The following is a 12,878-nucleotide window of genomic DNA, read 5'->3' on the forward strand; positions in this document are numbered from 1 at the left end:
CCTGAGCGAGCGGCTTGGCGGGTGCAGGTGGGTAATGCCGGTCTCCCCCTGTTGCGGGCCCCTCGTCCCCTCATTAATCCCCTTTCCGCCCCCTCCCGCGGGGGGACGCCGGCCGCCCTAGCTGAGAGAAGCTCAGCCTGCGCCGCTGAGGAAAATCCTCCTTCTCCACCCAGCGCCTTATTTGAAACGCTTTGTGGAGTTTCCCTTTGAAGTTTGGTCCGTCTGGTGCCCGTTAAGCCCTCTTCACCCTTCACTTGCTCTTTAAGTCCCTTTTTTCCAGGTATCCCTCAGAACGGCGGGTGCGGGAGGGCTGCGGGAGGGAGGGGAGCCGGCTCCTCGGCACCGCCGTCCTCGTACTGCTCCTTCATCCTCCAGAAACAGACTGCCCTGGCAGCAGAGTCCCTTACCATTGAATTTAAAGCGTTTTATGACCCTTTCAACCTTCTCTACTTTTAAGATGTCACTGCTTAACTACAGCATAAAAATTCCTAATTTGACTTGAGCAAAAATTACAGAGGTGAGGTACATCGTGGCATAAGGATGCTGCTCCAGCTAGGTGATTAGGTTTGGTTTTAAAGTGTCTAGTTCCTACTACTTCAAAAGGTTTTGACTTGCTTAGAAATTCAAGCCTGAAGCTTTAAGTCCTGCATCATACAGAGTAAAAAGTGTTGTTCCTGCTTGCTTTTCAGCATCTGAAATCTGTTGTTTAATGTCAAAACCATTGAAGTAAATAAAAATAAATTCTAGTGTGGTTCCTGCATTCTTTGGAGTTTGACAATTTTTTTGGCACAACCTTTTAATTTCTCTTTTTATCTAAATATCGCATGCCTGGACCAGTCACTATGCCAGCAGAGTAAACAAGATCCTAACAGTGTTACAAGTAGATCATGGCTCAAAAACATGGTAAAATTATGCTTCCTCTTGGTATGAGTCATGCCACCACATTATGTGATTCCTTCCCTACAATTGTTAGCATTTGCTTTCCGATGGGTAAAGAGTAATCTTACATCGTTTGTTCAGCGCTTTATGTTTTTAGACCCCATTTTTTTCATTATTTAATTGCTTTTTTATTTGAATTCCAGTCTTCATGGGACTATGAAGTACATAATGTTTTCCTGTTTTGGCAAAGCTCTTTAGAAAATCAACAGCATGCCCCAGAGAACTTTCTGTCTATCAAAAAACGGGCAACAAGACTTTCCATAAGTGATCAAATGATACATGCCTAAGAAACCTTAATTATAGAAATTCCTTTCTTCCATATGCAGCTTTTTAAACTTGTTGCTCACCCATTAGATCACAAAGGCTTATTAGGAGCTTTCAGTGTCTTATGCACAGATGTACTTTGTGTGGTAAGTGTAATTGAAACCATCTTTAAAATTGCTTGGGAGAAGAAAGCCTGAGTACAAGCACTGAAGAAAGAGTTCACCCACTTTGGAATCTGGTATCTCAGAATTTTACAGAATTCAGAGTTGTTGCAAATTAAATTTTCTATAAATGTTCTGTGGTGTTTATTTTGAAGAGGGGTTCTTTAGTTGTAGGATGTTTTGGCAGATGCTACTTCACCAACACTCAGTAGGTTTCCAATGGCTTGACACTGCTCCCTGTTTCAAGTAAAGCTGCATCAGTCAGATGTCGGCTCTGCACTGTTGATTTTGTGAGGATATATGGGGAGTTGCAGAAATCGGGAAAGCAGAGGTGTACTTCAGTGCAGAGTCTTTGTACAGATTATTGATTTAGGGCATACTAGCTCATTTTGGCACTTACTTAGTTATCAGTTTATTTAAGAGGGGAAAAAACCACTTCCGGAGGATGAGTTAGTCTACCTAAGGTCTGGCCTATTTCCTAGGGGTGTCTCTTTTTCTTTGGTAGCTATGGAAGGAGTTTGTTAGGTTTTGGTACTAAACACATCAATTATGTTACTGACCTGTAGTGCATGGTGTGAACTTGAATTGTGATTCTTATCCTTAGTCTGTCTATGAAGTAGAGTGAGTTAGAACATAGGATGAAAAATGCTATGTAAATCCAAACTAGTAGTATTGCTGCATTTGCCTCACTGGCAGTCCTCTTCCATGTATGGTTAGGAAAGTTTGTTCAATCAATACTGTTTATGATTTGGTGTCTCTAATACTCTTCTTTAAATGGATAATTTTTTCTGGATGCAAGCAGCTGAAACCATTTCTTTTCTCAGCCTGTGTACAGGCTCTGATTCATTTGGGGAGGTGGATTGTGACTGGCAGCTGTTTTAAATAAGCAAAGCAAATGGCACTGGGAAAGGAAAGTTGTATGCAGTATGATTTGAAATATGTGGATTTAGGAAGATGGATACAAAACACACTGACTCTGCAGTCAACTATGACTAGACGTTCATAGCAGGGGCTTCCTTTTCTTACACACATGGGTATTCCAGGTACTGCAGCAGTATGTATACCTTATAGCTCCAACTCCCAGCCAACAACTGAATACTATAAGCTTGATCTTGAAAGAGATTTCAGTTGAATTTTGGTGCTTTAATGCCTTTGAAGAGAAGTTTGATGAAATGTTTGCCTTAGGAATGTTTACCAGATGAATAATGGGAATTTGTTTTTCCTCTCATCTGTGGCACCAGAAAAGCATTGGCTGGATGGGACTTCAGGGATCATTTAAGCCAGCCTTTTTCTCTGAAGAAGGAATAGTTTATTTAGATTATTCATGAACTACGTTCTGAAGGAGGTTTCATCTCTTCCCAAGGTAATTTACTCCTGTGCTGTTTCCAGTTCTAGCATGATTGCTCTTTAATTGTCAGGTCTCTAAACAATTCCTGTTGCTGCTGAATATTATTGCAGTTGCCACCAGGTCTCCAGAATGGTTCTATTCTATTGATGTATCTATTGGTACCAATTAATTTCAAGTTAGGCTGGGGAGTCCTGAATCCCTCTGTATCTGTTTTGTCACACCTCAGGTTAAGTTTTTCCAATGGGAAGAAGGACAAGTAGACTATATATTCATGAGTTAAAAAAACCCTATCAGGGTTTCAGGCTGCAAACTGACAAGACTAAGCAAGTCTGCTTTATTTCCCCCACAGATGCTGAATTCTTAGAAGAGGGAAGAATACAGGGTAAAATGAAAAATTTCTTGCTCAGCTAACTTTTGTACCTTTGACAGATCATTTTGTACCCAGTCATCCTCAATTTATGGCTTAGTATTATCTGGCATTTTATAGATCATTTCACAGCGTGTCCTAATACCCAGATTTATCACAGAAATTAGAACTGTAACTACTGTTGTTAATTATGGCAAAGAAATAGAATTTAAGGGAATGATTATTTCCTTCTATTTGGCACTTGGGAGGCCATATCTAAATTACTGTGTCCACTTTTGGGCTCACAGAACAAAGAAGACCGACAGATGGGACTGAGTCCAGCAGAGAGACACCAGGAGGCTTTGGAATCTGAAGGACCTGAGTTTGCTTAGTCCTGAGAAAAGTAAGGGCAACTCTAACTGCAGTCCTTACCTAACTAATGGAAAGTTACTAAGAAGGCAGAGCGAAGCTTTTTGCAGAAGTGTACAGCAAAAGGGCAAGAGGAAACAGGTGCAAATTGTAGCAAGGAAAATATAAGGTGAAAAATTGAATAGATTAATATCAGGAGAATAAAAGAAGGTATTCTCCTTATATGAACATAAGGAGAAAAATGAATATATGAATATAAGGAGTAAAGACCTTCACAATGAGGGTGGTTAAACACTGGAACAAGATGTCCAGGGATGTTGTGGAATCTCTATCCTTGGAGTTCTTCAAAACTTAGTTGAACAAACTGCTCTGTGATTCTTGATAGACTGGAGAAATGCCATTGCAAAATTACCTTAATGACAAAAGTAACTAGAAAGGTAAAAGTATTGAAATATGTGTCTGCATTCCATATTCAAAATCACTAGCATGAAAGCTTCTTGTTTTTACCTGCAATTCATGGAAACAAATTACAAAGGCACTCCAGGTTGGAGCATGGTTACAAAACATTACTTCCTTTAGGCTTAAAAAAAAAAAGTCAGCAGTGATTCATTGTCAGATGAGGAACTGTGGCATACTGTGGTATTGATATCTTTTCCGATTGGTAAATATGAACCAAGCTAATCACCAAAACAATGGTTTTAATTTTCACTTTTCATGTGGCATTTGATAGTTGTTCACTATTTCTCAGAGGTAGTATTTTGCCTCTTTCAGAATAATGAATTATTTAGATACCTAAAAACCTTCCCCGGCTTCCTGTTTTCATCCCCTTTGTTGTCCAATTATTTTCACTTTTGTCAAGGATGTAGTTAATCTATTATCATAATGGGTTTTTTAAAATGAAATTGATAATGTATTTTATGTAACTGTTTTGATTCCCTTTTAATCTCTGTAACCAAGGCAGATTTTTAAATGATGATTTTATAGAAATACTTAATTATTGATAACACAGAATAAGTGCTTGAGATTAGTTGGTAGTAGTTACTGTATGTGATTAATTGGTTAGTCATAGGCAGAATTTTCTGCATACAGATGATTTAAGTCAAAATATTACTCCTCTATTAGGAACTGTTTGTTTTTTTGTTTGGTTTTTTTTGGTTTTTTTTTCTCAAATAGTGTCTCATTTATTTAAATTTACTTCATATTGTTTTGTTAGAGAATTCCAGAACTTTCCCATGAAAACTGGTTTAATACAGTTGTGATACATATTATCACAATTTATTATACGATGTTAAACTAGATTATTAACATAGTGAATAGTGAAAAGCATTGTAGCTGTCCAAAATATGTTTACATTCTAATGGTCCTTTCTTATATTACACTGTCTTTTAGTCGTATATGGTGTTTGTACTATATACATCAATAAAAGTGATCTAGGCTATGTAATTGATGAACTGACAGTGTAAATGACTGGAGAGAGAGAGTTAAATTAGTCATTTACTTCAATATAATAGTGGAGAATGCCCCTTAAGAGCAGAAAAGAGTTTGGGTTTGTTTTCCATATTTTTATGTAATTTAAGCAAATAGTTCAGTGTCATGACTTCTACAATACTTTCCTACTGTATTTAATGTTAGATTTAAGTGGTTTGCAAAATCGGGAGTCCTGTGTGGCCAGGGTTTCATCATGCTGATATAATTAAGTCAAAAGTTATGCCACTGAACCTAACTGACCACCCTTGTATTAAGTTGCTCTTAAAGCAGAGTCAACTCCCTTGACTTTAAAGGCAGCCTTATTTTCACTTTTTTTCTGAAAAAGGGCATGCAAGATTTGGCTTTGTGTCTCAATATTCATTTTGTATCATTCAAAAGAATAACTGAAAATTTATCAGAGGTTTTAACGTAATCTGCCTTGGAAAGACTTCTTTTTGTCACTTACCACTCAGTGCTCTGTAGCATGTACAGAAGCCATTCTATCATGTTTATTCCAGACAAAACATGTCAAATTATTTTCCTTTTTAGATATCAAATTTAATCAGGTGAGAAAAAAAGTTTAAACTTAAAAAATCTATAAAGAAGCAGTTTTCCCTAAGTGTGTGCTTGAAACAGTCTATTAGTTGCATGTGAATTAGGTCTAGGTTCTCAAAAATATTTAGATTCCTTATTCATATTGATTTTGGTGGTGTCCAAATACTTTTGAGGGTATTGGTGTAATGGCACGAAAGACTGTAGACATCTATACTATAGGCAAGGCAATGTTCAGCTTTTAAATATGGGAGCCTCCATTTGTGCTCACAAGGAAAAAGTTAGGACACACTGCAACAAGGGTCCTTGTTGTGAGCACTGAGCCCTGGGTTGCAGTGCTGCATGCAGGACTTCTACATTTTCCATGTGATGTTTAGAAACATGAAAAAAAAAAAAAATTAATTTGATCCTTTGGAGAAATTCAGAGCTTCTCTAAACCAATGAATCTAAGGCAGGGTAATTAAACTTTACTGTCTGTGTTACTGAGTTATTAAATTGGCGGTTTTCTGCTAGGAAGAAATTCTGCAGTGAATTCCTGGCTCTTCTAAAATCAGTAAATATTCTGTCCTTGGCTTTGGTGGGGACAGAAGGTCATCCTGGTTATCTGTCCCGCTAAGCAGTTTCAACTTCTGTTATGGAAGAAGTGGTAGAATACTCTTTGTCAGTATCCTACACAACTTCAGAAATGTAAGTGGAAATTAAATGTTAAAGATAGCTGTATCTGTAGTCCTGTTCCTGGTAGACTCCCCTACCCTCTGTGCCTGAGTGCTTTTAAGCGTACTGCTCCTGAATGTTTACCTCTCCCTTCTACACTGGGGAGTTTGCAGGTGATTCATATCTTCTGAGATCTGACATATGATAAGTCCCTCAGGACTGGGCTGTTCAAGTCAAACAGAGTTTTATCCTGTCACAAGGTGAGTGTAAAAGCTGTAAAAGGAATGCTAGATAGAGCTACATGGTGCTTGAGAGGACAGTCTTCTAGGAATGAAACTTGCTAAGACTTTGATACATGTACTTCAACTCCAGTTGAACTAAAGACCTCCATATAGTGCCCTGCATGCTGGCGAAGGGCAAGACCATGCTTGCCAAAGTCTGCTGGATTCATTAGTCAGACTCTAGCAGGAGTAGAAACCACAAGGCTTTTTGCACTTTTGATTTTTTTTTTTCCCCCCCTGTTAGCTTGAGTATCTTGTTACTTGTTCAGGAAGAAAGCCAAAATCTATCAGGACAAACTTTTGTTTTAATATTCCTTAGAAATGAGTGGAGGGAAAACTTCAAAGATTTGTATATTGTTTTTGCTTAGATTAATTTGAACTTTTTGAGTGTAGTATAATTTTCCCTATGCTGTACCCAGGTCCTCAAAACAAGAGGGTTTTTTCATTCCTTATCTTTCTTTGTCCATTCTTCCTGAATTTTTCTAAAACTGCCCAGAATCTTTGTGGTTGGGATTTTTTTTTTAAAATACAGTAATATTATCTGGACTATTTTCTGACATGCATTTCTTGTAAAAGGAACAAATAAATAGAAATGTCTTCTTTCCTGATAAGTTTTGTGCAGGAAAAGGCAAATGAATGATGAATCACTTCATGGTTCTGGCAGTACTGCTTCCCCTGATGACTTGCTACACTACATACTCACAGCAAGGTAAGTGTCTGAACATCTGGCTTTTTATTTGGAAGCAATCTACAACAGCGGAAGCTTTGGACTTGCTCATTTTTAAGTTTCCTATGATTAAGCAACACGCTACATGCTTATTCAAGCGATTTTCTTCGGTAAGGTGATGAAGCACCTTGTATCTATAATTACCTTTTGTAACCTCATCATCCACAATTGCTTGTTGAATCAAAAAGCTGCGATGATGTGAAGCCAGAGTATATTTGTTTATTTGCTCCCCCTCTGTCTCATATGTTTTTGATCTGTACTCTGTCATCTTCAGATGCTTCTCTACCTCTTCCCTTCATGTTCTCTTTTTTGTTTGTCATATCTATGAAAACTTTAGCACTTCTGTTGGCTCTTTTGTGATTGTGCCACAAGATTCCAGGACTGGATTTTTATTTCTACGCTTCACATATATATCCAATACAGAGAAAAAAGGAAATATGCATATTTGGAGGGAACAAAGTTGAATATAACAATAACTCTGCAGAATTTTGTGAATTTTAAGGTAGAAGTGCTGCTTGCACACTTGCTGCTGGCAAGAGCATTGTCATGAGTCCATTAAACTAAAAAAAAGGATTTAATGTTTTTAATTGACTTTTCTGTGACTGCCATTAAGGAGGAAGCATTTACCAGATTGTAGTCTGCATTGTAGAAGCTATATTGCCTTAATTAAGTTGGTGAAGGAGAGAGAGGGGTAGTGTTTGTGTATGTAGTTGTTATCATACTGAAGGGGGTAATATATCTGTTTCAGACTTCTTTGCCTCTCTTCAACCTTGAAATTCATGTGTTCACACTCCATTCACCCACAGTGCCAGTTCCTCAGTTTTGAGATTAGAGTGTCAAAACATTGTAATGCAGGCAAGTCCAAACAGTTACTTTATTACAGTAAGTTGGTCACTTGTTTTCACGTGCAGTTGTTCAGGAATAAAATTAGTCTCTGCTGTTAATCATAAAGCTATTCATGTAGTCTGGAGTTAACTCTCAAGTTAAAACAAGTCTTAAGATGCCTTGATTATTTAACTTTTCAAGGAGGGGAAGATTATAGTCATCAATGATACAAATATTTCTGCATGTGTAAATTACACTAAAAAGACTTTAGGTCTCACATTGTAACTTAGTGGTCTTCAAGATCTTGGATATATCCTTTGCTTTATTATTTCTTCTGTTTGTTGATACTGTGTATAAGCCCTGGCTGGTGATCTTGACTGACTTTATGCCAGGCTCTGAGGAAAACAAAATTGTGTGAGGTCTGAAGTGATACATCATCTAACTGAAAGGAGATAGTGGAGAGCCACTCATACAGATGAAAAAAAAACAAACTAATGAGACCTTTGTTTTTTTGCCAAGTTAATGAAATGTGTCAGGTGAAAATATTCTCCATGATGAGAAAAGGGATGAGATTTTAGCTTGGACAAAAAGAGACATGTAGAGAAGAGAAGCAAGCTCATCATCAATGCAACAGGCATAGTAATGACAGTTACAATTAGAACTGGCTAGAGAAGGAGAAAAGAGGATAGGGAAATTCAGAAGATATGCAGGTTTGTTTTTTTTTAACGATGCACCCTGAAAAAGGAAGGGCTTTCTGCCAACTGGCTTGCTTTTCTTTCAGGTGTATTTGTTTCCTTTCTCTGGTAGCCTTACTTTGTGCCTGTGAGTTTGATTGAGAGGGTAACTGGGTCCCTTACTTTAAGTTTGTTTATTCGTGCTAGACCCATCTGTCTCCCTAAGTTGCTTCAGCACTGCAGAAGGAAAAGATAAGAATGGCAAGGGCCAGAGCTTTAGATAGCCACCTATTTACATATGTGAAATGAGATCCTCTCAGAGGTTTGGTACATGGTACTTCAGGTAAAAGGATGATGAGGTAAGGTTGACCAGAAAATGAGCAGTAAGATTACATGCTGGAGAGCAGCCACATCATAATCAATTTGTTCAAGTAAGTGGGATTCGTTAGAATGTGGGGAGATGAAGTCTGTCTTGTCTTACCTTCCCAAAATAACATAAGATACTCTGCTTCTGCAGTTAATTTTATGGCTCGCTTTGTTGCTTTGGTTGTTTTGGCTCCTTGCCTGGTCAGTCCTTGGCAGGGAAGCTAACAATATTTCTGTTTTCCCGTAAAACTTAAAAATGCTGCTCCCTCGTCATTTAGGCTAATGAGATTTATCCCCAGGCCTTCCACTTTGTTTATTCAGTTCCAGACATCTACTAGTTGTCATAGGTTCTGGGTTTCCTTACAGTAGTTCAACACTGATGGCCATTATTTTTCAAGCGCAACTGTCAAGCAGCAGATATGTATTTTAAGGACCATGTCATAACCATAGCCAAAATGGAAATTTTACTTTTGAAACATTTTTGGATTTACCTTAAAGAAGCACTAATGTCAGATTCTATCATCTTTTTCCATTAATTATATGTTAAGGGTGCAGTTAGAATTGATAGAAGGTACATGTGCATGTGTGTGTGTGTATACTTCTTCCTCAAAAACATTTTTAGGATACCACAGTCCTGTTTCTTGAGCCAAGTATTTGAATAATGAAACCTTGATTTCTCTCAAAGTATATCTGAAGAAGCCTATGCCAGTAGTTTCCTCTAGATTGAAAGCATATGGTTTTCATTTTGCTTTGACTTCCAGTGCCTTTCAAAATGGAATGCATTAAAAATATACCAACAGAGTTTGTAAATGATTTTCTAGAAGAGAAACAATCCTTTCTTTTGGCAGTTTTTAGTAAGTTGTTACTAATGGTACAGTATATACTTTCCTTCCTTTATTCTTTAATTATAGACTGGACTTGTATAAACAAAAAAGCTGTGTCAGTGTTCATATTCTCATCGTTAATAAATATGCTTATAAAGTATTCTTTTCTTCCTTTGATTGTTAAAGGATTGTTATAAGGCTTCTCTTGAGCCTTTCATTTCCTACAGTTAATGTAAAGATCCCTGTGCAGGGAAACTGCTGCACAGAAGTTAGTGCAAAGCAGGCAGTACAGGATAAATTACAAAAGAGTTTGGGTGTCTAATTGCTGCCAGAAGCATCTATCAAAATGTAGATTCTCAAACTAAATTTTCTGAATGCTTGCATTTCTACAGTCTGTAAAATTCCCAGATAATCACTGGGTCAGTGGATGAAGCACACCAGAGAGAAAAGTCTCTCAATCCAGCATATCCCTGAGGACTGTGACTCTAGAGGGGCAGGAATGCCCAGAATGAATACTGTTTTATTAAAACATACAGTTACTTCTCTAAGTTCTTTTCTGTGTCTTGGTCAGTATAAGCATTCTGATCCTGTTGTTTCTAACAGCCGGAAGCATCTTGGAAAGTAACTGTGGTAAAAGAAAAAAACCTAGTTACTTGGCCATTTCAGTTTCCTGGCTTCATTAAAAACCAGATCAAGTTTAGGGGCTTTTGTTTGTTAATTTTTCAGGAAAGAAAGTAGATACAGATCAGCTAGTGCCATATTTCATCTCTTCCAAGAGTTAAGGTTTTTTTTTGGGAGGGGTGACAGAGCCAATATCTAAATAGGGGGACCACTCATAAGGTCATCTGTAGTTTTCAGCAGGCTAGTCTTCTTAAGAGGCTTTTCCTTTCCTGACAGCAAAAGGGACGTTATTTTATTTGGGAAATTAACTCCAGACCCACAAAAGGTTGGCCATTATAACTAGGTGTCTAATTACAGTGGAAGAATCCACAGCCTGAAGTACCTAAGCTCTGTGCAGAGCAACCAGGAATGTACCTGATGCTAGACTATCATGTGAGCTGGCTAGTGGAGGGAAATGCTGAACCTAACCTGTTCAAATACTTGATTTACATTAACTAATTTAATCTTAATTAAGTCAGAGAGCAAAACTGATCCTAGATTTTCTGGATTTTCTACCATAATGATGGCTTGCTGGAGGTTGGGATTTCTTGGTATTCAGTCCCTATTAATACATTAAGTTGTTCCTCTTCATAAGACTATAGAAGAGATGGATCAATATTTCCCATACAGTAGCTAGTAAATTGAGGGCATAAAGAAATTAAATAGCTTACCCAATGTCATGGTGAGGGGCTACTGAGTAGAATCAGAAACCTCATTCTAGCCTGCTGATGCCTTAAAATGAAAGATTATCTTTGCTTTTGATATCAACAGCATGGGTCTTGATCACTTTTCTTTTTTCCCTTCAGAACTGTTGGGAGTGGAACCTATCTTATTTCTAATGTTGTTTCAGATCTCCTTTGTAACTTAGCTAAACATTAATAGTTTTGTGTCCTTTTTGTGCTCCTAGAATCCATTGTGTTTCCAGTAACATACCTTAATGTTTCCAAGGATTTGGCTCTTCAGCAGCTGCTGGTGGAATGGGATGTTGGCAAGTCAGCACATGATGCTGAGCTGACCATGTCTTTTGAAATACAAGTCTGTCGAACAGATGAAACTACTACGGTGTGGACAGTAAGTGTATTTTTAAAAAGGTTTATTAGTCATTTACAAAATAAAGGAAGCTAAAGGAAAATCAAATGTTCAGATGCATATGCAGATAACTTTGCTGTATAGGTTTAAGGTTTACAAAACTGTACTAGAAATACCTCTGTATTTCACTAGGTGCCAGACTTGCTCTAATGTTATGCAGGTTTTGTGTAAGAAAAATACTGGCTCAGATGATGTCATTTCCACCTGTGCAGAATGTAGGTATGCATTGTGTACCCTCACTGAGGAGGGTGATAAACTTAGGAGATCTGATTTTGAAGGCCTCTGTTTTCCTTTCAAGGTACAGGTAATCTAAGACACCCTCCAGAAACATCCCTACCATTGTTTTTTTGGGTTTTTTTTATAGTGTGATGACTACTCTTCACTGGGGACTAGCAGAGTGTGAGTCATGTTGCTGCAACTCCTCTCACCTTGTGAACCAAACAATAGTCTCAGTGTGAGGGAAGCGTTTTAAGCCCTGTGCTTGGCCCTGTTAGTAGCTACTTTATACCCATCTCTTCCAGTTAAGGAAGAAGTAGTGATGTCTCTTTTTCAAAGTCCCTATCCTGCTAGTTTTCCTTAAAACCTAAACCAGTCAAATTTTCTGAAGAGGTTGAGATCACCCAAATCATAGGTTTAGGCATGTTCCTGATGTTTTCCCCAGTTCATGGCTTCAGTGTGAGAGTTTTTGTCTCCAGAGGAAATTTCTCCTCCCTTGGATTTGACAGAATCTTTTGGAAACTAAATGCATGTTTTAGGGATATTAAGAATCGTAACTTAAGAGTTATAACTTACTCCAGTCAGCCAAGTTGGTAGTATTTTGTCTCTGAGTTTGAAGAAACACATCTTCGCTGCAAAGGAGCTCTATGCAGTTCAGAAGATCTTGACCACTTTGATACATGGGATAGGATTTTTAACACACCACGAGTACATAACCCTGAAGTCTGAAACTGCGGCGATATAGCTAAAAACAATTAAGTGGGTTTTTTTGGAGTATCCTTCCAACAAACTCTTATTAACTTGCTGGAAGAAAGAACAAGTTTTTTTTAATTCAAGGATGTAGTCTGTTCTGTAACTCATAGTAAACATGACAATGAAAATAAACAGGGTATTTTGCATGTCACTCCCACACAGGAATGAATTTGCCTCTTTTTTTCTGAAGAATATGTACTGATAAAAGAAACTCTCTGAGTCTGCTCATACCAAAGCACAGACAGTTTATATAACTTCCAAAGCAGTGACTACATTCCTCAGTGCTAAAACTGAGAAATTAAATTGTAAGATGATTGCAGCTATTTTCTCAGAGTGGTGGTATTATGAAAGTGCAGGTGTTGC

At 37.8% G+C, this 12,878-nt stretch overlaps 1 protein-coding gene across 4 annotated transcripts in view; it reads left to right on the forward strand.

The window, feature by feature from the left end:
* Positions 1-13: 13 nt before the first annotated feature.
* The window catches only part of LOC113489568 (oncostatin-M-specific receptor subunit beta-like), a 34,021-nt gene continuing 21,156 nt past the window's right edge, over positions 14-12,878 (forward strand). Inside the window, exons 1-4 of one of the 4 annotated variants that reach the window (XM_026865380.1) lie at positions 14-27; positions 2,611-2,727; positions 6,994-7,090; positions 11,365-11,528. In XM_026865380.1, coding sequence (XP_026721181.1) covers positions 7,018-7,090; positions 11,365-11,528 — 237 coding nt within the window. In that variant the 5' untranslated portion in view covers positions 14-27; positions 2,611-2,727; positions 6,994-7,017. Of the gene's footprint in view, positions 28-2,603; positions 2,728-3,293; positions 3,462-6,273; positions 6,361-6,993; positions 7,091-11,364; positions 11,529-12,878 lie in introns of those variants that run through there. The other 3 variants (XM_026865381.1, XM_026865379.1, XM_026865382.1) reach the window with 3 other exon arrangements.

This window comes from Athene cunicularia (genome assembly GCF_003259725.1).
Source record: "Athene cunicularia isolate RWA chromosome Z unlocalized genomic scaffold, athCun1 chrZ_part1, whole genome shotgun sequence".
NCBI lineage: Eukaryota > Metazoa > Chordata > Aves > Strigiformes > Strigidae > Athene > Athene cunicularia.